This window comes from Hyperolius riggenbachi, chromosome 8 (genome assembly GCF_040937935.1).
Source record: "Hyperolius riggenbachi isolate aHypRig1 chromosome 8, aHypRig1.pri, whole genome shotgun sequence".
In the NCBI taxonomy this organism is placed as follows: domain Eukaryota; kingdom Metazoa; phylum Chordata; class Amphibia; order Anura; family Hyperoliidae; genus Hyperolius; species Hyperolius riggenbachi.
In genome coordinates this window covers 105381404-105406670 of record NC_090653.1, presented here as the reverse complement: position 1 = coordinate 105406670, position 25267 = coordinate 105381404, and the positions used below count along the sequence as shown (strand labels likewise).

Sequence of the window (25267 nt, the reverse complement as noted above, 5' to 3'; positions counted from 1 at the left end):
CAAAGTGTATTATACTCTCCTGATTGGCCGGATCGCCGCATTTGAAACCCGCCGGCGCTGCTAATTGGCCGGCGGGTTTCCGTGCAGGGTGGGCGGAGCCTATTGCCGGCGGCGATCGCGTCATTGATGACGCGATCGCCGCACAGCCACCGCTGATGCCGTCCCCGCCGATGGGCGTATTGTGGTCGTTTGGGCCCGGACTTTGCCGCCGCCCATCGGCTGGGGGCGGTCCTCAAGTGGTTAATTCAGATTTTACAACGTTTGTAAACAGGGATGCTCATCCGGATATCTGGGTAACCCGGATATCCGAGCTTTTTTATGCTATCCGATTCTGATTCCGGATTTTTTTAAAAATCCGGATAGCTATCTGCGGATATTTGGACGCAGGACACGGATATCCGCGGATATTGCAGATATCCGGATCCGAAACCAATTACACAGATAAAAACCCTCCTCCCCCTCCTCCATGGATCTTGTCTTCCAGGGATTTGTAGTCAAAAGCAAACTCACATACATTGGCCAGGAATAGAACCTTAGGTCAACTGCTTGGAAGGCAGCTATGCTCACCACTATACTGCAACACAGTGAATGCTTCACTGTACGAAAAAGTAGTGTTAAACTTCTTGGAGCAGACTTACTTCCTCCCTCCCTCCAAAAGACACACATACATCTCATAAAATCATTTAGCAGAAACTTCGTGCACAGTCTCTGTGGCGCAATTGGTTAGCGCATTTGGCTGTTAACCGAAAGGTTGGTGGTTCAAACCCACCCAGGGACGGCCTTGCCTTTTGTGTTCAACAGTTGTCCAAAGAGAACCCCAGATAGCCATTTAGCAGCAACTGCATGCAGGCCCGGCCCTAGACTGTTTGCCGCCTGAGGCGATCTTCAAAAAAATCGCCGCCCCTCCCCCCCCGTGTGTGTGGGGGGGCCGCCCGAGCTGGAGGGGATAGCGGGCAGGAAGGGGGTATTGGGCCTAGCGGCGGGGAGGGGGGTCGGACCCCCCCCCTCGCCTGGGTCCCCCGTCCTCCGCTCCCCTCCAGCTTTAAAAGTGACGTCCCTGGCTGCAGCTAGCTACATTGTAAGAGGCAACGGGCGGGGATCACTCACCTCTTCCTCGTTCCAGCCCGAGCCTGCGCTCCACTGACGTCACTTCCTGCGGCGTAGCAGGAAGTGACGTCAGTGGAGCGCAGGCTCGGGCTGGAACGAGGAAGAGGTGAGTGATCCCCGCCCGTTGCCTCTTACAATGTAGCTAGCTGCAGCCAGCGACGCCACTTTTAAAGCTGGAGGGGAGCGGAGGACGGGGGACCCAGGCGAGGGGGGGGGGTCCGACCCCCCTCCCCGCCGCTAGGCCCAATACCCCCTTCCTGCCCGCTATCCCCTCCAGCTCGGGCGGCCCCACACACACACGGACGGGCGGGTGCCGCCCCCCCAGAAGTGCCGCCTGAGGCAAAAGTTTCACCCCGCCTCATGGGCGGGCCGGCCCTGACTGCATGCACAGTCTCTGTGGTGCAATTGGTTAGCGCATTTGGCTGATAACCAAAAGGTTGGTGGTTCAAGCCCACCCAGGGACGGCCTTGCCTTTTGTGTTCAACAGTTGTCCGAAGAGAACCCCAGATAGCCATGTAGATTCATATAGCTCTCTCTCTCTCTCTCTCTCTCTCTCAAGTAAGGGTGGTCACCGCTTTCCGCGGATTTGTATTTTCCACGATTCCATGCGGAAATTGGTCATTCCGTTCCGTTCCGTTTGGTCAGAACGGAATTGCTTTTTCAATCCGGCGGAATACCGAAATTGCCTGTGAAATTCCGCCGGTATCAGTTGATGGTTTTTAACTGAAAATTCAGTTCAATGGCATGGAGTCCTAGAGAGAGAGGATTCTACATGGCAATCTGGGGACAACTGTTGAACACAAAAGGCAAGGCCGTCCCTGGGTGGGCTTGAACCACCAACCTTTCAGTTAACAGACGAATGCACTAACCAATTGCACCACAGAGACTGTGCACTCAGTTGCTGCTAAATGATTTTATGGTGATGTATGTGTGTCTTTTGGAGGGAGGAAGTAAGTCTGCTCCAAGTAAGTTTAACACCACTTTTTCCTACAGGAAAGCATTCACTGTGTGGCAGTTAATAGTGGTGAGCATAGCTGCCTTCCAAGCAGTTGACCTGGGTTTGATTCCTTGTCAATGTATGTGAGCTTGCTTTTGACATCCTACAAATCCCTGGAAGACGAGATCCATGAACGAGGAGGAGGGTGGAGGAGGTATTTTTCACCTTCCAAAACGTTTTGGAAGCATTTTAAAGGGCACTTCCGGTTTTTCTATCCAGCTATCCGAATAGGTCGGATATCCGCGTGAACGCGGATATCTAAAAGGTCAGATTCGGATACTGTATATGACCCGGATCCGGATATTTGGCTATCCGGATCAATTCGGATTTTAAAAAGTACTATCCGAGCACCCGTTTGTAAAATCCAGTGACTTCTGGTTCTGGTGGTGGCCATCTTCAATGCCATATGCTTAAGTATTCCCCCTGGCATCCCCTCTCCTCCCCGCACTATTGCAGAGCGGGGAGTGATAAAGGCAGCGCAGACCAACTCACCTACTAATAGTTCCAAGCACTGAGGTTCCCGTGCATAATCTCTGCACTACCACCGGAGGCAGTGCAGAGAGTATAGACGGGAACTCCAGCACGTGGAACCGTAAGGAGGTGAGTCTGTGTGTGCTGGCTTTATCCTTCCCCGCTCTGCTCTGTAACAGTGCAAGGAGGAGAAGTATTGCCGAGGGGGCATGCAGGGGGAGAAAGATGCGACTGGAGAGCGTACATGGCACACTGCAGGAGGGGTGTAGAGGACAGTATCAGGGGACAGCTTCTGCTGGCCCCCCTTCCTGAGCCCTAGCAGCTGGCAGTGACGAGAGTGACAGAGACTTCAGCCAATCTTCACATGATAGATTCCTGCATGTAACGCTGATTTTTTGATATATACACAGCACGAATAAGCACCGCTGATGTGGAAGCAGGAGGGTAACTACAAATCATCGGGCCCCCAGCAAAACTGATGGGAACACAATGTTCACAACCCTTCCTTCCTGCCTCCTCCTGGTAACTCTCACAGCCAAGGGGCCCATCACACAAGGGTCACAAAAGAAGTGTGAACATCAGGATTTTCACACCCATAATGTGTAGCCACGAAAACACCTATCAGAGAAAGGGACGGTTGGTATCTCCCCCCCCCTCACACACCCACCAGTTTCCCCTAGTTAATCCCCTGCGTGGAGGAGACCACCACTTTAAAAGCCAGAGGCTTACAATCTAAAGGGTGAGGTGGAGACAATAGGTGCGTCTTTTGAGAGGGGGTCTAAGAGAACATATGGTGCTGGTGTAGGGGGGTATGCGAGCGTGAAGAGGTTAGTCTTGAGAGCTTGTTTGAAGGTATTAACGGTGGGGTCGAGTCTGACGGCTGGTGGGAGAGAGTTCCAGAGAGTAGGGGCAGCCCTGGTGAAGTCCTGCAATCGTGCGTGTGACTGAGTTATGCGTGGTGCGACTAGGCGCAGGTCATTGGAGGATCGGAGGGGGCGGGCTGGTATGTGCCTGTGGACCAGATCAGAGATGTAGGTCGGGCAGGTCTTGTGCACTGATTTGTAGGCCAAGCACAGGATTTTGAAATTGGTCCTAAAGCTGATGGGGAGCCAGTGTAGTGCTTTACAGAGCGGAGTTGTAGAGGCGCTGCGGTGAGAAGAATGTATCAGTCTGGCTGCCGCATTCATTACCAATTTAAGTGGGCCAGTACGGTTAGAGGGGAGGCCAGATAAAAGAGAATTGCAGTAGTCTAGGCGGGAGATGACAAGGGCGTGGATAAGGAGTTTAGTGGTGTCAGGGGACAGGTAGGAGCGGATCTTGGAGATGTTGCGGAGGTGGAAGATGCAGGATCTGGCAATACCTTGGATGTGGGCTGTAAAGGAAAGTTCAGAGTCCAGAGTAACGCCTAGACAGCGGGCTTGGGAGGTAGGCTGGATAGTAGTATTTTCAAAAGTGACGTGCAGATCTGGGAGGGGTGCAGCTGTGCGGGGTGGGAATATTAGAAGCTCAGTCTTGTCCAAATTAAGCTTCAGGTACCTGGCAGCCATCCAGGAGGAAATGGATGTGAGGCAGGCAGAGACTTTGTCCATGGTAGAGGAGGAGAGATCTGGGGTGTGGAGATATATCTGGGTGTCGTCAGCATACAGGTGATAATTGAAACCCATGGAGGAGATGATTTTGCCAATTGAGGCAGTATAGAGTGAGAACATTGTGAACGGTCTCTCGATTTCCCTGCAATTTAGCTATGCTATGACAGTGTGCAGGGGGATCATTGTATCTCACTGGAGAGCACATAAAAGATAAAACACAAACATCCAGGTGAGGCTTCTTTTTCTGTTAAAGATGTGGCAAATCGCAAAGTGTGAATAGGGGGGGGCGTGCGCAACAAACACTGTAGTGAGGGCCCCAGGGATTTTCTATACTTGGGCACCACCTATATCTGGCTACAGGCTACGTATACTGGGCCACTACCTATATCTGGCTACCTATACTGGGGCTGGAACCACCTATACCTAGCTACATATACTGGGGAACCACCTATACCTGGCTACCTATACTGGGGAACCACCTATACCTGGCTACCTATACTGAGGGCACCACCCATACTTGGCTATTTATACTGGGGTGCCTATAGCTTGCTATCTATACTGGAGGCACCTGTACCTGGCTAACCTATACTGGTGCACCACCCATACCAGGCTACCTATACTGGGGGGAATTATACCAGACTACTTATACCGGGGCACCACCTATGCCTGGATACCTATACTGGGGGCATTAATACCTGGCTAGGGCAGGGGGATGAACTGAGACAGAAGCGGACAAGAGGTAACACGGGGATAAAAGAGGCACAGGGGGAACAGAGGCGGACAAAAGAGGCACAGGGAGAAAAGAGATGAGTCGGCAACATGAAATCACACAGAGGGACACAAAAGAGGCACAAACTTAGGTGAGACAGAGGGGGACAAAAGGCACAGGAAGAAAAGAGGGGGGCAAAAGAAAACAGATAAAAGGATAAGAACGGAAAATACAAGTCTCTGTCTCATTTGTTAACCGGGGACTACCTGTATTTTTTTTGTATTTGGCTCCACCCAAAACATGCCATGGCCACGCCCACTTTTTGCTTCATCACGCTCTGCATGCCGCTTTCTTCAGTGTTGGAGCCATGCACATTTTTCGTTGCAGCGCACTTCACGCACGGACACGGGGGTGGGGTGGCTAGTGGGCGGGTACAGCAACCTGTGGGTGGGCCCAGGCCTGATGATGTGTGAGAGGCCCCAAAATTTCTGATGGCGGCCCTGCAAATATAGGAGAAACTGTGTTCCTGCAGGTCCTCCACAGTGTAGCTGGGTGCCCCTAAACACAGGACCAAAGGATGCTTTATAGCAGGTTTTTCATTTATTTTAGAAGCAGCGTATACAACAGAACATAGGCTCTACTTCTAAAATAATTCAAGAAAAACCTGCTATAAAGCATCATTTGGTTGAGCTCTGGTCCTTCCTACACTACACCCAACTGCAAATGGCCAGCCAAAGCGGAGTGTATAAGATCTGTTCCAGTGGTCCGCTGAGGTACTGCTAGATTCCGGAACCATTTTTCTCAGATAAAGGCATTTACCATTGAAGACCACTGTGGAAATGCATCAGCTTATCTGGATAAATGGCGCAGGTCAAATGTAAACGGTTCCCATAGTTAACATAGGATCCATCTGAACGTCTGTTCCTCCGCTGATCTCTAATCCATAAATTGTGCATTTTCATCTCCAGTATGGACTGAGCCTCTTGACCTAGACACACTTGAAGCCCTATTTCAGTCCCCTTGTCCCATTGCACACTTCTGTAAATTTTGCAATATGTATTAAAAAAAAAAAAACCTGACTCGCTGGATCATCCCTACTTAGTAACAACAGCTGTTCCCTAGCTCTGGAACACCACTCTCTTATCAGCACAAGCCTTTCCAGATGGATCTCTGGCTCACATGACTGACATTTTCAAAGGTAATTTCTTTGAAATGTATGTATCAAATATTAAAAATGTTATGGTACAGTCCCCTATTCACAACCGGGAGCCCCGATGGTGCAGTAAGTCACTGCAATGGGTGAATAAGGTAAAGTGGGTACTCACAAAGGAAGACTACAGGTGGGCAACCAAGCACTGTAGGCAGGTAGAGATGTACAAACCCGACTCCACTCGGGTGTCCAGGCGGACTGGATGCGGTCGCTCTATTGGTGCAAAAAGTTTCTAAATAGTAGTTAAAGTAGTGTCATCCACCTGACCAAATAGAATACCCCTTCCAGGGGAGGGTGCGTAACAAAAAGGGGAAAAGAGGTCAATACAGTGCCAGAGTAAAGGCACCTTTTGCTCCAGCTTTGATTACTCTGGCACTGTGTTCGGTCTGAGGAAGTGGGCTGAGACCCAAGAAACGCATTGCCAAGTGCATATGAAAGTTTGTTGTATCTTACTCCAATCTGTCATCGAGGTAAGCCACCTCAATGTTTTCATTTTAGCTGTTAACACAGTTTTATCATACCCTGGGTGCCTCTTTCCCCTCTTTGTGTTACAGCTCTAAACAATCTCTCCATCTTCCATCCCCCATACTCTGCATCTGGAAATACCCACAGATCTCCCTGACACGGACATTCCTCTTCCCGAACTTAAATACTGGATTTTAAAGCGGACCTGAATGCAGAACTTCCTCTCTGCTCTAAAAGATGAACAACAGCATAATAATCTTTAAAGAAAAACATTTATTTGTTACAGCTGATACAAATGCTGCAATAAATCCGCCGTGTTTCTATTTCCTGCATTCATGGAAGGAGACATAGGGTTAACATCCTGTTTACAAAATAGCTGCACTGCCAACTGAAACAGCTGAGAGATCAAATTACAATGGTGATTAGTCACAGACAAGGGGGCATTAGACAGGCTAAACTCTCTAAATACATATAGGGTGCATTTCTCTATGTTTTCCTCCTGTCCAGTGCAAGACTTGAGGTCCAATTTAATACCTATTGTTCCGAGGCCCCATAGCAGGCACTACTGCAGATCTAATGCTATAACTGCTTGTGGTGATCTTGAGTCGCAGGACTTCACTTACTGAGACAGAAGAAGACCCACAGGGGAGACTTGGAAAGCAGACATATTTCATTTGTCTGGACCCTCCCCATTTAGAACCCTTAAAGTGACATTCTTTAAACTGGATTTTTCTGACATGTTAGCTCATATTAAACTGCATATACTCGAGTATACAGTAGGTCTAGAAATTTAGGTCTAATTCACTTCATAAAAGTATAGGGGTCGACTTATATTCGAGTCACGGGCAACACTGAGTAATGTGTGTACTATTAGTGACATTCCCATTTGCAGCAATGTACCCTGTGGTAAGTGATACTTTGAGGAAAGGAAATGCCAAGAAAACTCTGGTCTGAAAGTCCTGGTCACAACAATTAATAAGGAAAGGTGCGGGGGGAATACTGGGCTGCATAAAAGGAAATGAATAATTGCTGCACTTGGGGGCCTGAGGAGTTATTGTCTGTACTGCACTTAAGAGACAGGAGGGATTGATTAATGGCTGCAATACTATATGCATTGCAATCATTAACCCCTCCTGAGCCCCAAGTGCAGCCATTAACTTTGATGGATCGACTTATACTTGAGTCAATAAAAAATTCCGGCTTAAGAGGGTTGAATATTGGAGTCGACTTGTACACAAGGCCGACTTGTATTCAAGTATATATGGTCAATCCCTTTGATTGCACTTACCTGGGGCTTCCTCTAGCCCCCTGTAGTTTGTGGGCTCCCTCAGTGTCCATCTGGTCCCATCCGTTCCAACACTGGCAGCCACGGTTAAGTCCCCGAACAGATGGGACTGGACAGACTCAGAGGAAGCCCACAGCCTACAGGAGGCTTTTGACTGCAATGTCTCAGGTTTACTTTAGTTTCCTTATACAGCGATTGATAACCCTCTGCTATCTTCCTACCAATATGTAACACAACAGAGTTCAATAAAAAAAGTTTTATTATATATATTTATGTATGTAGTTATATACAAGACCAAAACCTTTTTATACAAGTTAAAATATCAAATTACAGAGCAAATAACACTGTCCAAAATAGTTTTTCTGTATGAACATTAAAAGTACACATTAAAAAAGTAAAAAAAAAAAAAGTGTTCTCCTTTTCTAGTGCTTCCAAAGCACAGCGAGTGCAAGGCCACCTGACGAGTCTCCGTCCTGCCCACAGGATGAAAGAAGCCGGGGACCTGGGGAGTCTCAGGTGCACTTTCTTAAAGTCTGTAGACAAAACAGAAGAGAGTCTGAGGTAGTTTGTTTAGTGACTCAGAGGGGTTATATGTATAGGGCTGTCTTTAGTGCCTCAGTACAAAACAGCAGCCTATTCTGAAAAAGGGACAAGCTACCTCATGTACTCATAAATGCCCAAGCAGAGGCCACCACTATAAGCAGAGACAGGTGAATGCCACTTCTCAAGTTGCTAAACAGGAAGCACTAGTATGTTCAGCCTCTTCAGACAAGTTTGGTTACAGTGTCAGTTCCTGGGCTGTGCATACTGGGGCTTTACAGCTTAACAACTGGAGAGCCATCCATTGGCTGCATCCGTTTAAAGTAGTGGCCAGTTCTTGAACTTTGTTTTGCCTCTGGCCCACTCAAGTGCTCTCTACAGCATGGAAAACTGCTTATTACTGACAAACAACTATGTTCATCACCTGTTGGAGGGCCAACAAGGGTTATCGTCTTCAGCCTGCTCAGCAGGTGGCACCCTCCACACAGAAAAAGCCTCACAGTTCATACTAAGTTCTGAAGCTCCACATCAGCTTCTTAAACTTGTCACTCTGTTGTCTGTCCTCTGTCTCTGGCCAGAAAGTGCCCCGAGATGCAAGGTGTTGGAGGAGGTCACCATGTCCTCTTTCTTTCTTCTGTGACAGCATACTCATCCCTGGTCCGCATTTGTCTTACATACATATGCTATCTGCTGTTGATGTGATTCACCATGTTTGGCAGACCGTTGGAGTCCAGTTCAGAAAGAAATCTTTCCAAGTGTTGTATTAACACTCTCTTTTTAAACCTGGTAAAAAAAACATAACATATACACATCTTAAAACGCAAGTCATGTTATACATTGGACCCCAGTATCAACACTATGTTCACTACTTAAGGACCAAGCTGATTTAAATCTACGCCCTGTTTTGGTGGTTACCTGGCTCAGGGCCGGTTTAAGCAACAATGGGGCCCCAGGGCAAAATAAACCTGGGGGGCCCCCCCAACATATACCCCGGAACAAAAATCGGCATTAGGGGACCTTTTTTGCAGCTGGTATAGTCAGGGTGTGAAGTCCCAATCGGTCAGAGCTCCACATTCTGGCTATCCCAGCCTGCATGGGGTACAAGGGGTTACAAAGTTTCAGGAGGGGGGACCCCACATAATTTAAAAAAAAAAAATTCCCACACTCTAAACATAAAAAAAAATTGGGAAAATAGGAAAAAAATACCAGGGATCTTCATACAGCCATATGGCGGCTGTATAGCGATCCCTGGCCAAAGCGCTGCGGCTGCGTATAGACCCCCTGGGAACCCCATCAGGAAATCTATTGCGCTTTCGTTTGATGCATGTAAAATTACACTACCGTTAGGTTTGCTACTGAAAGTGACATTTACCGCATTTAAAAGTATACTTTTTTCCTTCTAAACTTTAAAATCGATTTTCTCAAAAACTATAAGGTCTTTTTGAAAAATAGTTTTTTCCTCTTATTCCTAATGATCTCCTTAACATATCCTGCAAATTTAGGATTTCTAGCATTTAAGGTGGATTTGCTATTAACCATTAAAATCGGCAGGTTTTTAAATGTGTTTTTTTTTTCCTTTGAAACTTTAAAATCGTTTTTCTCAAAAACTATAAGGCCGATTTGCAAAATTTTTTTTTCCTCTTGTAGCCACTGGGGGCCCATACAAGCTCTGGGGCCCTGGGGCAGCTGCCTGCTTTGCCTTAATGGTAGCGCCGGCCCTGACCTGGCTGGCAGGGCGTAGATTTCAATCAGCCGGCGCTGCGCACATCCGCTGTTTTCGTCGCTCCCGCCGATCTCGCAGTCTCTCGCCGCAGCTCACCTGCTCGGCCTGTCTGTATGACAGCAGAGCCCTGTGAGCAGGTTAGGAGCCAATTTCATTGGCTTACATTGAAAGACAGGACCAGGAGCCAATGAAAGCGGCTCCTGACCAGCTCACAGGAACTCTACAGTCATAGAGACGGCTGAGTGGGTGGCCCAGGATCCTGACATGCAGCGGTGACGGCGATTGCGGCGGGTATGTGCGGTGATTTATCGGTGTTCCGCCATTTCTTGTACCAGCGGTCTCTGGTCCTTAAGGGGGCAGAGCCCGCTGGTACTTAAGTGGTTAAGCACAACTATTTTGTGTATAAATGCACTAGATAATGTCATATTCATAGTCAAGTACCGTAAATGGGAGAGTACAGCTACCACCCTGGTCAGGCTAAAATTCAATAGCCTAGTATTAAAAAAAGGTTTCATGAAGGTGGCATTGGACAAAAACATTTTTCAAGCTAAACTTAAAGTGAACCTTAAGTGTCCCAAAAAAAATGAGTTTTACTCACCTGGGGCTTACCTCAGCCCCCTGCAGCTGATCGGTGCCCACGACGAGTCGCTCTGATGCTCCGGGTCCCGCTGGCGGCCACTTCCGGTTTCGCCGTCAGGACCCGTCAGGCTGGGGAACGCGGCTGATACTACGCGTTCCCAGCCAAAATAGCACCCCTATGCGGCCATATGTCCGCATAGGCACCCGTATGCGGACATATGGCCGCATAGGGGTGCTATTTTGGCTGGGAACGCGTAGTATCAGCCGCGTTCCCCAGCCTGACGGGTCCTGACGGCGAAACCGGAAGTGGCCGCCAGCGGGACCCGGAGCATCAGAGCGACTCGTCGTGGGCACCGATCAGCTGCAGGGGGCTGAGGTAAGCCCCAGGTGAGTAAAACTCATTTTTTTTGGGACACTTAAGGTTCACTTTAAGCATATTTGTATGGTAGGACTTTCCGCTTGTAGTGATGGACATATTTTTTTTTAGCTTTTTCACATGGATTTTTGTTAAGACCATATCTGAAGGACTACAAATATTTAAAGCATCTTTGGATCCTTCTCAAAAATATACCTCAGATGCCCCTTACAAATGGACATATCATCCAGACTATGAGGAATTAAAAATGTCATTGTAAGCACTGCAACACGAAGATGGGTACATGATTACCTCAAAAACATTTTCTAGCATTACTCACATTCAGTTAACAATAAAGCAAACCATGCCTTGTGAAAGTATATGTGTGTAATATATCTGATCACGCATCCTTGCAATTTATAGTATATACACTGCGTCACACAAACTAGGCTACAACAATGCTGAAGAAACATCCTGTAAGTTTTATAATTCAAAGTAGGGAATGTCAAGGAGATGGAAATCATTTTGAGCTGTTGCAACATTATGCAAATTTTGTATTCAAATGTATGCAATTTGAAAAAGAACCAATCAAATCCTGCTGAGGTAAAATAAAATCGGTCCATTTTCAAGCTGCATACATTTGCATAATCCTGCATCAACTCAAAAATATTTGCATCTCATTGACCATCCCTATTACAAAGTGTTTTCCACCATGTTAAGGAATCTCTTTGCTCAGACCTCTCCTTTAACAAACACAAACCCGTAGTCATTTATAAACCAGTCATTTATAAACCCTTGAAAACTAAAAAACAATGCAATTTCCTTGCTGCAGAGCTATGTTAATTATTTAACCACTTCCCCTCTGCTGGACGAGTAACTACGCCCCTGCAAAATGCCACAACTCTGTGCAGGGGTGTAGCTACTATGTCCCTCCCGCCGCGCCCCCCCGCGCTCGGTACCGCCACTCATTAAAGCCGATAGTTTGCCGCTGGATCAATGAATGAGAAAACAAATCCCATTCATTGATCTAAGTTCCCCTGTGAATGGCTGCAGCCGTCTATTCAAACGGCTCTGCCATTCATAAATCCCGTGCACGTAGTGCTTCCGTTTCCGTACTAATAGTATGGTAAGCTGAAGTCACCACTGAGGACATCTTGGGGCCAAATTGTAATATTGCATCCCTTTTTTTTTCAGTTACTGATCTCTAGTTACCTGGGATCATGGAATGGAATTCTGAACTTGCCTGGGGCTTCCTCCAGCCCCTCCAAACCCTGGCCAGGAGTGGTGCACAACTTCTCGAAAGAATGAACCGTGCATGGGCTCCTGGGTTCGATGATCGAGACAGGTGTGCGGACAGGTTGTGCATGCACAGTTTCGCAAGACTCGGGTTGCGCAGCTAACGGTTCCGCCTGCAGGAGAATGTATGGGACCCAGAGGATGTCAAGAATCCTCACAGGCTATAGGGGGCTGGAGGAAGCCTCAGGCAAGTTCAGCATTTCATTTCTGAGGTCTGTTTGGGGTCACTATAATTCTTTTGTCTGGAGGCATGTGATTGAGGGCCCGTTTCCACTATCGCGAATCTGCATGCGTTTCCTGCATGCAGATTCGCACAGCCAATACAAGTGGATGGGCCTGTTTCCACTTGTCAGTTTTCCTGAGCGTTTTTCTGTGCAGGACTTTTCTGCATGGCAGAGCCCTCGGAATTCGCCTGCGTGTGGAATGCATGTGAATCGCCGCTAATGTATTTAATAGGGAAATCGCCTGCGGCTTTGGTATGCAAATTTCCATGCGAATTCGCATAGAAATCAATGGAAAAGTACACCGGCTCTGCCATGGTTAAGTTCGCATACAGCGTCATCCATGCGAATTCGCATGAAAATTCGCATGCAACCGCATGCGAAATTCGCATCCGCATGCAAATTTTTACCGCGGCAATTCACACCGCACAAGTGGAAACGGGCACTGACTGTTTTGTTTGGATACTTGTGACTACTTACTAACAGGAACATAGGCAACTACAGCCTACAGATGTCTGAGGACAGACAGTTGGATTTCTCCCTCCTGTGGATATAATAGTTACCTACTCAGTACGGTATTGGTTAATTAGATGCTAATAAGTCGAAGTTCATGCAAGATTTATGCTTAAGTTTATGCAGCTTGGAAATGGGTTTATCTAATGCATGCATAATTTTATTTGGCTTATTTCCTAACTGCATAATTTGCATAAAATTAGCATCAACTAATCATAATTATTTTTATTTTGTATTCTACTCATAGCATTCAATATCTGTTGACCTTCTTACCATATGGAGGTGGTAAAATTGGTCAGGGATTGGCCAAGCATAATTGAAAGTGTGTACAAGGCTTTATTCTAGGGCCAATTAAACTTATGTGTATGATTTTGTAATATGGTAGGAAACCAGGGTACCTGGAGGAAACCTGTGCAGACACAGAGAACATACAAACTCCTTTCATTATTAGCATCTCCTTGACCATCTGTACTACTCAGTAATCCAAAGTACTGTAAGTGAACTGAACAAGTCATTTTTTTATGAAGTATACATCTACCAGAAAGAGTGACTTACTACACTATATTTAGGCACCATCTTTTGTTTAGATATTCCTCCTCAAACTGTTGAAAGGGTTTTATCTACTACCAGCTTTGTCACACACACTAAAGCCCTGTAAATACAGAGGGTTCTCAGCCAAGAATCTAGTGTGTGTATGGCCTCCCCAATGCATCAATGAGAGATCTAGAGTGCTAGATCATCTCCGTCGAGCACATTGTTCCCCTCCTTATCTCTCTTGCTGGAACACGCATGTGCATCGTCCCTCCCCTCCTTAGGCAACAGAACCGTAGCTTTGTGAGACGTGTACAGCATTCACCCAAGGGATCAAGTCCTGATTCCTGCAGGACATTTTTAGTGGGTTGTGTACACATCTTTAGACCATTTTAAGTCAGACACCCAGGCAACCCACCAATAACTTTTTACAGTTTTCATGGGAATACAAACTCCAAGCAGATATAGACCCTAAGGCCTCGTTCACATAATATGCGCTTCCGTGCACATTTGGAAGCACGTATGACGCATTGCGTACATTTTTACGCGTTCCCGCTAGTGTAGGAACATTAACACATACATTTTTACGCATTACTGGTTCAATGCGTACATTTTTACACATTGAACAGTAATGCGTAAAAATGTATGTGTTAATGTTCCTACACTAGCGGGAACGCGTAAAAATGTACGCAATGCGTCCCGCCGACCTCCAAGGTCGGCAAGCTGCCAGCGGGGGACTGGAGCAGCAGTGAGTGACTACGAGGGCACAGGATGGCTGCATAGGGCTGGTAGAAGCCCCAGGTAAGTAAAACTAATTTTTTTATTTTGCTTGGACATTCCCTTTAACAGAACAATGATGCAACCAAGGCAGTCCTCACAAAATACAGCCCATTTGAACAGTCTCCACTTACCTTGCTGCTTCCTTGATTGTGAACTCTACAAAGTTCTTTTGCACCTCCAGGGATCCCTGAATCCCTTCAAGTAGAGCAAAGATTTTTTCATAATCTGAAAGAACACAAATTAAGAATAACAAATCAGAATTCTATCAGAAACATTCAATGGCATGTTTAACACATTTGCAAAATGCATACTTTCTAATCAGAAACATGAAATATTACAAATATATGCAATGAGAAAACGAGAGAGAACACTGAGAGCCCAATATAGTGCAGTATGTACTGGATTGATGTGGGTGATGAGAGGCCAGTATGTTAAGTAATACTCACAAACATGGGTTACCACTAAGGCAACCACTGTAAATGCAGGTGGGGAGATTAGACCTGTCCCCACTCAAGATTAAGAAGTCGCTCTCTGTAGATCTGGAAACAAGGGGTTAACACCCTTCCACCATAGGTGGACTCAAACAATGTGGAAATGAACAGAGACGCCAAAAGGGTAAACGTAGCTAAAAAAATAAAAACCGGGTGAGGCAGTGGTGGACTTACCTCCTCTAAGCAGACACAAAAAACTGGTTGATATATCAACAAGCAAATGTATTCGTATATACCGGTACACTCCAAAAAGGTCATCGCTATCACCCTTTGGAGTGTATATATGAATACATTTGCTTGTTGATTTCAATCAACCTGTTTTTTTGTGTCTGCTTAGAGGAGGTAAGTCCACCACTGCCTCACCCGTTTTTTTTTTTTTTATGTTTTGTTTTTTTAATTTTTAGCTACTTTTATCCTTTTGGCGCCTCTGTTCATTTCCACATTATTACAAATATAGGTCTTGATTAAGGTACCATACTAGCAATAGCAGAGCCACGTCCCACACGTGGTGTCTGATAATCAGGCTTTGATATTCTCTGTGGAGCCACCTTGTCTTTTCTATACTGCACCAAGACCAGGTCTCACTAGAACTGACTAAACTCGCCAGTCACATCAGCAAGAGGAGGTTTAATCAAATGATCCTTTTTCATTTGAGAGAGTTAATATTTTCAAAAAATTGAGCCATAATAAACAAATTACAAAAAAAATACGGTAAATAAAAACATACTTTTCATGCAATTAAAATACATTCAGTGTAAAGTAGGATTACAGTGTTGCAAAATAGAAAAAAAATCCTGTCTCCTTATTGCATTTTAAAGTACGGTCTTCTCTGTAAAAATCACAATTCCCTCTGAAATCATGGTACATTTAGTGCTGGAACAGCCACTGCATTTATGTCTCATAATTAATCTATCCAGCTGTACATTGGGAAAAATGGATGATCTGCTACTGGGAACCTGTGCAGCGCTTACGTCAGGCATTCCAAAAAAACATCCCTGCACGGTTTGTGTCAGGCCAGTTCACACAAGCTTCTGCCCGCAGGTCAGGTCCTCAAGTGTGCAGAAAAGCATTTGACAGCTTCCGGCAGCTATCAGCGATTTTAACCCTGAAGGGGAACACAGAGATGCAGTGGGAAGAGACCCTGGAAGCAGCATGATGCGTCCAGGGTTGGATTAAATAACGGGAAAACCTGGGATCAGAACAGGGCGCCCACACAAACTGCAGAAAACTATTGTAGAGACGCTGCCCACTCAATTGAATGGCCAGCGCTTTCACAAACACCACGGCCAGCGATAAACGTCCATGTGAACTGGGCCTTTGGGGCCCATTCATACAACAGCAAAAAACAAACTCTGCATTTACCAGAACGCAATTAAATGCAGCCTATGTTATTTATAGGATGTGTTTACACTGTCAAACAGAACGCAAAACCAGGATGAAACTGCCGGACCGCAAGTGCAAAGTCCGGACCTGCTACATTTTTCTGTAGCATTGCGAACATACCACAGACACTGTAAGTTGGACGTAATGGAAGCCTATTGAAATGACTGTGTCCGTTTCCACTACGCCACAAGAAAATCACACCTGTTCTGTGGATTTTCGGGTCCGTCGCCGTTCAGGCCTCTGCAGCGCATCCAAGCCCAGCAGAAGCATGGGGCACCCCATTGGTTTGCAAAAGAACCAATGGGAATCCTCCTGCAACAGGAAAATTCTCATTGGTTCATGATGTACCATTGAAAATCCTCCCTGTTGCTAGGTAGGATTCACTTTTTTCTCTCTCTAAATTAATAGGAAGATAATAGTGTGCAGTCCAGCATTGTATACAATTGATTGAACTGGAAAGTTGTGACTGTGAACCCACAGTGTTATTTTGGTTGCGAACTGTAGAATCTTTAGGGACATTAATAGGAAGCCATATGCTTCCTGGTCTCATGGATCAAACAGGGATGGTGGAGGACGGTGCAGACGATGGAAAAAAAGGTGGAAGTTACAGGCAAATGAGCAGCGATGCAAACACAGTGGATGGAAACGGTAGGTAATGTGACTGCTGCAGCACGAACATAAGCGGATGTGCTTAAAGAAAACCTGTACTGAAAATTAAAAGTCAAAATAACCATACACAAGTCATACTTACCTGCAGTGTAGTCTACTCCTCAATCTCTTTCTCCTCTCCTGTGTCCTGTTTGTCCACTGTGATCAATGGAATTCTCCGTCCTCCATTTTGAAAATGACCATTACCCCATAACAGCTTCCTGGTCAGCACACAGTTAAACTGTAATATCGCCCACTTGAGCCATAGGGAAACATGGATACATCAGTTCTCCTCTCAGCTGTGACTGACAGCAACTGATATATAACTGACAGCAACTGATATATTTCAGTTCTGACAAAATGTTGTCAGAACTGGAAGGGATCACTGTAAGAAGAAAATGGTGAGCTTCTGAGAGGAACTGATGGCAAGGTAACTATGTAATGTCATTTGAAGTTACCTCATGTGTTTATTTTAAATAATTGTACTCAGTACAGGTTCTCTTTAAAGGATACATGAGGCAACAGCAAAAGAGAAAAGTTTTACTGTCCTTCTGGTCCCAACACCGAAGTTCTGGTGTTCCCCAGTATGCTGCTAGACCCTGCCCAAGATCGCGACCCTGCAGGGTGGGTCATGGACTTTTGTGCATGCCGCTCGTTATCGCATTCCCGTACCTGGGAGCGGTCTGTGCTTGCACAGTTCAAGTCTTTATGACGTGCGCAAGTGTAGAGCACTCCCCAGTACGGGAGTGTGATCACAAGGGGTGCATATGCAGAAGACCACAACCCAGCTGTGGGTCGCGATCCTATAGAGAGGATAGAGGCAGACTGGGGATCACCAGAACTTTAGCATGGGACCCGATAGACTTCTAGGGGCTGGAAGAAGCATCAGGTGAGTAAAACCATTCTCTTTTAGTGTTGCCTCATGTATCTTTTAACATGCCGTTTCTGCATCCGCTATGTTTGTGTCACAACGGGCCTTTATCTGCTGCTGTATTCCTTTTCAACCAGGAGATCTGAGCTCAGCAGTGTCTCAGGCTTTACGAGGAATTCAGCAGAAGCAGCCGGCAAAATTCGGCAGAAGCAGCCGGTCAGAGCTATGCAGCACTTGGCAATGAACTGTCATTCTAGGGATCAAGTCCCGAATCCCTTAGTGGGACAGTCATTGTGCATGTTTTTGAGAGATGAAGAACAGCATAACACACTTAGTGGAATGAAGCCTCAAATAACTGGACTTTCCCAAGTATTCTTGGACCCCGACACTATAAATAAAGAATTTTCCACTTTGCCTGTTTTCGCCTCACATAGATCAGGGACTTTATAAAAAGTAGAAACTTTCTTGAGTTTGGCTGGGTGTCTTAAGTAAAAACAGGTAAAGTGAAATTTTCTTTTTGAACAGATTAATGGTTTTGATGTTTCACCACCTAGTCACATTACTGACTAATTATTGTTAAATTCCTGTGGTAAAGACAAAAACTGCATTGTCTGAAACTAAAGCTAGCCATACACTGTATTGGGAACCATACGATATGTTAAAGCAGACCCAAACTCGTGCACTGCACACAATGAAAAGCCTTTCCTCCACACAGTTGCTAAAAAATAAACACAAAAACAAACAAAAAAAAACACATCTTTGGCCTCAATTCATAAAAAATTATGGTAATGTTGAAAACAGCTGACTTTACCAAACACTTAGGAAAGTGTCAATTCATAAAAGCAGTTCCTGCATGAAAAGCTACAAATACCGAGCAGTGAGGTAAATTAGCGATAACGTGATAACAAGCCGAAAAATTACCGGCTGCTCTGGGCTGGGGATAGGAGAGTGATAGGAACGTAACACTGTGAAAGCCACAAGCAGAGGGGGATAAGCTGTGACTGACAGGAGCAGAGCCAATAGAAACAGCTCCTGTCTGCTTCAGGTCCTGATGATTCAATGCTGATAGGAGGCGCAATTCCGGGTGGAACAAAAGTTTCTACCACCCACGTACTGAGCTGAGAGAAAGGAACAAATAAAATGTCCCTTGCAGCCCTTCAGCAGTGTTCAACGTCTTCCGTTCCTGACAGATGCTTTTCCTATACTAGCTGCTTATATTCAAAGCAGGCCATGTGTAAGGGCTGTGGAGTCTGAGTTGGAGTAATGTTGGGCACCCGGAGTCGTTGATTTCATAAACTGAGGAGTCGGGAGTCGGAGTATTTTTGTACAAAATCCACAGCCCTGTTAAGTATTAGACTAAGGAGTCGGAGTTGAGGAGTCTGAGCTATTTTGTCGTGGTTTCATAAACTGAGGAGTCGGAAGATGTTTGTACCGACTCCACAGCCGTGTGTAACGTCTCCTAGAAGTTCATTTAAGCTGTGGAAATTAAATAAAATTTTAAGAGAGACTAATAGACATATTCAGAGCCAGGCAGAGGTAGTATAACAAACAGTATAGCACAGCATGCACATCTAAAGGGATGTCGGGATGCACTGTAATGCCCTCGCTGCACGGAGATTTGTTTATTAATTACCGAACTTCAATTACACCTCTGAACATTTTTATGAATCAGCATACCAAAGTCTAAAATACCGAAGGTGGTGATTTAACGAGCATTTTACATTCACCGCACACAGCTGTATGAATCGAGGCCTATGTGTTGTGTATTGTGTCTGTGTTTGATTACACTATCCTCATTTGTGAATCATAGATGAGACTTGTTTACTGTAATAAATATACTTTTAGAGTAAAATTGATTGCGGATCCATCAGCCCCAATGTTTTTTTGGGGGGTCCTCGTACAATTTGTTGCAGTGGGATTGGATTTCTCTTTCTGAGCACTTTCTTGATTGTTGGTTGTCTGATATGCGGTTTTTCTTGAAACATACACAGATGTGCACGGTCTCTGCTTATGTGAGCAGGTTTGATACTGGTGTAAGATTGTGCTATACCCTACTCCTCTCCATGTCCACATCCCCTCCACACCCTTTCCCTTTCCACCCTTTACGTTATGTGTTTGATTAGACAGATAAATGTATCCCATTAGTTCTTAACTGTGAATAGACAGCAGAAGAGCTCTGTCTAGGCAGGTCTCCATATAGTAAATACTGAGGCTTAACCCTTTCAGTGCAAAAGCGCTGCAGGTTACTGAGGCTCCATATAGTAAATACTGAGGCTTAACCCTTCAGCAAAAGCGCTGCAGGTTTGTTTTTTAGGATTTCCATAAATTGTAATGAAAAGGTTATCATGCTATGGATAATCTTTTAGAGCAGAGATACAGTTCTGAGTTTAGTTCCACTTTAACTGGTTCTCCCCCAAAAATTTGCTTGACACTACAAGTAGGGATGAGCTCTGGATGAAATTCGAATGAGTTTACCGTTCTTTGTTAACCCATTCCATGCTGCGTTTCAAGCCGCATGACTACAAACACTTCCGCCTTCCAGGTTGAAGGAGGAAGCGTAGTAGTCTCATGATGCGGCTTGGAACGCAGCGTGGGATGGGTTAAAGAAGACGCATGCTGGGTAAGTTTAACCCCCCATACACACCCGCTCAGCTGCACTAATTAGGAGGATGAAATCAGAATAAGACTCATTCGGATTTCATCCGAATTTGATCCAGAGATCATCATTGACTACAAGAGACAGACTATGGGTCCTTTTCCACTAGCAAGCTTTAATTTTTACTATCCGCGTTAGCGCTTTACAGCAGTCGGGAACGTAGCGCAATCGCGATGAGAATTGGCTGGCCGGCGATCGTGATTTGGCAAAAAAACGAAACGCAGTAGTGGAAAATTAGCACCGTGATTTACATGTTATCGCGGTGCTCTAGTAATCAGCAAACGGCTGCGATCCACTTTTTGAATCGGATCGCAGCCAGTGGAAAAGGGCCCTATGACTGTTACATAGTTACATAGTTATTTTGGTTGAAAAAAGACATACGTCCATCGAGTTCAACCAGTACAAAGTACAAAACCAGCCTGCTCCCTCACATATCCCTGTTGATCCAGAGGAAAGCGAAAAAACCCTTACAAGGCATGGTCCAATTAGCCCCTAAAGGGAAAAATTCCTTCCCGACTCCAGATGGCAATCAGATAAAATACCTGGAACAACATCATTAGGCATAACCTAGTAATTGTAGCCATGGATGTCTTTCAACGCAAGGAAAGCATCTAAGCCCCCTTTAAATGCAAGTATAGAGTTTGCCATAACGACTTCCTGTGGCAATGCATTCCACATCTTAATCACTCTTACTGTAAAGAACCCTTTCCTAAATTAATGGCTAAAACGTTTTTCCTCCATGCGCAGATACTGTCCTCTAGTCCTTTGAGAAGGCCTAGGGACAAAAAGCTCATCCGCCAAGCTATTATATTGCCCTCTGATGTATTTATACATGTTAATTAGATCTCCTCTAAGGCGTCTTTTCTCTAGACTAAATAAGCCCAGTTTATCTAACCTTTCTTGGTAAGCGAGACCTTCCATCCCACGTATCAATTTTGTTGCTCGTCTCTGCACCTGCTCTAAAACTGCAATATCTTTTTTGTAATGTGGTGCCCAGAACTGAATTCCATATTCTAGATGTGGCCTTACTAGAGCGTTAAACAAGGGCAATATTATCCTAGCATCTCAAGTTTTTATTTCCCTTTTAATGCATCCCAAAATTTTGTTCGCTTTAGCTGCAGCGGCTTGGCATGGAGTACGATTATTTAACTTGTTGTCGATGAGTACTCCTAAGTCCTTCTCCAAGTTTGATGTCCCCAACTGTATCCCATTTATTTTGTATGGTGCTAGACCATTGGTACGACCAAAATGCACGACTTTACATTTGTCAACATTGAGCCATGTATGTGCCCATATAGCCATCCTATCCAGATCCTGTTGCAATATGACACTATCTTCCTGAAAGTTGATGATTCTGCACAATTTTGTATCATCTGCAAAAATAGCAACATTGCTCACTACTGCATCTACTAGGTCATTAATAAATAAATTGAAGAGCACTGGACCCAGTACAGACCCCTGTGGGACCCCACTGCTAACAGTCTTCCATTTTGAGTACGATCCATTGACCACAACTCTTTGTTTTCTGTCCATTAGCCAGTTCCCCATCTATGCACACAAACTCTTCCCCAATCCTTGCATCCTCAACTTTTGCACCAGACTTCTGTGGGGAACAGTGTCGAAGGCCTTTGCAAAGTCCAAGTATATCACATCTACAGCATTCCCAATATCCATATTAGCATTCACTACCTCATAAAAGCTGAGCATGTTAGTCAAACAGGACCTGTCTTTAGTAAACCCATGTTGATGCTGAGAAATAAGATTAATTTTCTACTATGAAGTCATGTATAGTATCTCTTAGTAACCCCTCAAATAGTTTGCATACAACTGATGTTAAGCTTACAGGTCTATAATTTCCTGGATCTGATTTTTTGCCCTTCTTAAATAATGGGAAAACGTGGGCTGTACGCCAATCCACTTGGACTCTGCCAGTTGCAAGAGAGTCACAAAAGATAAGATAAAGGGGTTAAGCTATAACTGAACTTAATTCCCTTAGGACCCGAGGATGCATGCCATCCGGGCCAGGTGCCTTGTCTATTTTTAATTTATTTAGTCTTGCCTTCACTTCTTCCTGCGTTAAGTATTTAATATTACAGTTAGAAGATTGAGACTCTTCTGCCTCTGTAATTTGCAACAGTGCTGTTTCCTTTGTGAAGACAGAAGCAAAGAAAGCATTTAATAACTCTGCCTTACCTTGGTCATCCACCATTGAGTTCCCACCCTCATCCTTTAGGAGTCCTATACAGTCAACCTTTCTTTTTTTTTTTTTAAGAGTTGATGTACTTGTAAAACTTTTTGGGGTTAGATTTGATATCCTTAGCGATTTGATTTTCAGCTTCGATCTTTGGCAGCCTAATTTCTTTTTTACAATTTTTATTGCACTCCTTATAATTGCTTAGTGCAGCCTCTGTCCCCTCCTGTTTTAGGACCTTATAGGCATTCCTTTTCCTCTTCATTTTATCCCTAACCTTTCTATTCATCCACAGAGGCCTTTTTTTATTCCTAGACATTGTTTCCATATGGGATATACATACTACAATATTGATTGAGAATAAGATTAAAAGCTTGCCATTTCCCTTCAGTGTCCTCCCCTTGTAGTACATTATCCCAGTTCACCAAACTTAGTGCCTGCCTAATTTGATTGAACTTTGCTTTGCTAAAATTCATAGTTTTAGTGGTCCCGCTGCCCCGTGGCCTATCAGTCACCAGATCAAACGTTATGTTGTGATCACTATTTCCCAAATGTTCTTGAACCTGCACATTTGATACATTATCTGGTCTATTAGAAATGATCAGATCCAGTAACGCATTCCCCCTAGTTGGTTCCGTTACCATTTGAGTCAAGTAATTGTCCTGTAGTGCTGCCAGAAATCTGCTGCTTTTACCAGAATGGGTAGCCTCAATACCCCAGTCAATGTCTGGAAAGTTGAAGTCGCCCATAATTATGACCTCATTTTTTACTTGCAGCTTTTTCAATCTGCTGTAGTAATCACAGTTATGCAGCTTCATTAATATGAGGTGGTCTGTAGCATACCCCAATAAGCAATTGGCAACTTTTATTTCCACCATGAATATTTACCCAAACGGACTTCACATCTTCCCAATCTTCTTCCATCTCATCGTTGAGGACAGCTGTAAAAGAATTCTTAACAAAGACAAACCCCTCCACTTTTTTCCCAGTTCTATCCCTCCTAAACACATTGTATCCTTTTAAATTAGCTATCCAGTCATGGCTTTCATCCAACCATGTCTGTTGTAAGGTGACCCTCCTCTGAGGGAGTTAGTGACAGGACTATATACTATGTAATCACTGTGGAAGATGTCAGTGCTATTTAAATGCAAATTATTACCACATGATCAGTGATAGTGACCCAGAGCTGACCCTGTATCCCTTCAGTTTTGCAGCATTTTTGTTTTCACATTTCACGTTGCAGTTAGGAATAAAAAAAACAAAAACAAAACACAAGTGAAGCTGGGTGAAAAAGCAAGAACCTCATATATACAGTATGTCAACAAGACCCCACTGCATGGCAAAACTTGTGCATAAGTGAATGTAGGAAATAACTTACTTCTTCCCGGCTTACGCACTTCTTTCATAACCCTAATTTTAAGGTCTGCATTTATCCCGTTCACTATACTCTGCATTTCCTTCAGGGAGTTTGGCACAGTCACTGCTGAAGTGCAGTCCCCATGTACTGCAGAATCCTCCGGGGAAGAGAAGTTTTCCAGAGGTGTTTTTATAAGTGCATTATTAACAGGCTTGTGGTCTATGTTGTCCTCATTCAAGCAGTTCAGTTCATCAGTAACAGATTCAAAGTTGTTAGGCAACAAATCGTCCTCGCCTAGAGCAGCTGAGGCAATTAGTGGAGACGGTGCATCCATTTGTTTTTCCACAGTCTGTCCATTGTCTGTCTTCTCTTCATTACCTTCTGGAGTTACTGTGTTATTGGCATCTAGAAAAGACAAAGCTTGTTTTAATAAATTACATTTTACTTTTAGTAAAACTAACTACAGTATAGGCCTTATTTATCAAGCCCATTCACACTAGATGTAGTACTTTATATGTGTTGATTTCCACAAGTGTAGATAAACTAAACACTGCTCATTTCAGTGGGAACGGTTTGCACCGCAGCAGTTCATTTTGAGGCAGGAACAAAACGTGTTAAGCAGCTTTGCTCCAACTCCTGTCAGTCAAGTATAGGTCAAACTGCGCTACATGGCAATGCAGATCAAAAGTTGCCAGGCAACGCACTGCTGGCTAGTCAGTTAATCTCAGTAAGTCTGAAAATGTCACTTTTGAATCTGATAGGTTAGAATAGCGCAATAAAGTCAGTTCTTAGCGGACACAAATGAATAAGCCGCTACTGCACCTTAAAGAGTAACTCCCTTTCAAGAGGATTTAATAGTCCATCAACAATAGTTTAAAATTAGGTTACGGATTTTGTCCTTGTGAAGAGATAAGAAAAAGCAACAGCTCCTTGTTTTTCTGCCTTCAGTTGTGTTTGTTTTTAAAGAGGATTATTAATTTTAACCATAAGTATAACTAAGGAAAGGACAACTCAAAAAGGACACTTTAATTTTATGTATGCAATGGTAAATGTTTACATGTAATTAAGGTGCCAGGAAATTGCAAAGCCTAAAAATGGGTCATTCTGCTCCTGAAAAAGTCCCAGCAGCATTAATTACTATTCCCCCTCCAAGCCCCCACAGACTCAGGGGCAAGATGTCATTCACCTGCCAGCTATTGCTGGTAGCCGAATTATACTGTTTTTATAGTAATTTGGGCTCAGTCTTTTGATGGCACCCAAATTACTGTCTGAGCGCCTCTATAGCAGTAATTTGCCCTA

The 25267-nt window shown here is 44.7% G+C and overlaps 1 protein-coding gene and 2 non-coding genes across 8 annotated transcripts in view; 2 read left to right on the top strand and 1 right to left on the bottom strand.

Annotated features, from left to right (window-relative positions):
• Positions 1–704: 704 nt before the first annotated feature.
• On the top strand, positions 705–778 carry TRNAN-GUU (transfer RNA asparagine (anticodon GUU)). Its single transcript has one exon. It is a non-coding gene; the product is annotated as a tRNA-Asn (tRNA).
• A 719-nt stretch (positions 779–1497) lies between these two features.
• TRNAI-GAU (transfer RNA isoleucine (anticodon GAU)) lies at positions 1498–1571 on the top strand. The gene has a single exon. It is a non-coding gene; the product is annotated as a tRNA-Ile (tRNA).
• Positions 1572–8074: 6503 nt separating this feature from the next.
• LOC137529059 (integrator complex subunit 6-like) overlaps positions 8075–25267 on the bottom strand; it is a 163471-nt gene continuing 146278 nt past the window's right edge. For 5 of the 6 annotated variants that reach the window (XM_068250963.1, XM_068250964.1, XM_068250959.1 and 2 more), the window contains 4 exons: positions 23990–24373; positions 14503–14596; positions 8798–9156; positions 8075–8366 (listed from right to left, as the gene is read on the bottom strand). In XM_068250963.1, the coding sequence (XP_068107064.1) occupies positions 9057–9156; positions 14503–14596; positions 23990–24373 (578 nt within the window). In that variant the 3' untranslated portion in view covers positions 8075–8366; positions 8798–9056. Of the gene's footprint in view, positions 9157–14502; positions 14597–23989; positions 24374–25267 lie in introns of all 6 variants that reach the window. The other variant, XM_068250960.1, reaches the window with a different exon arrangement.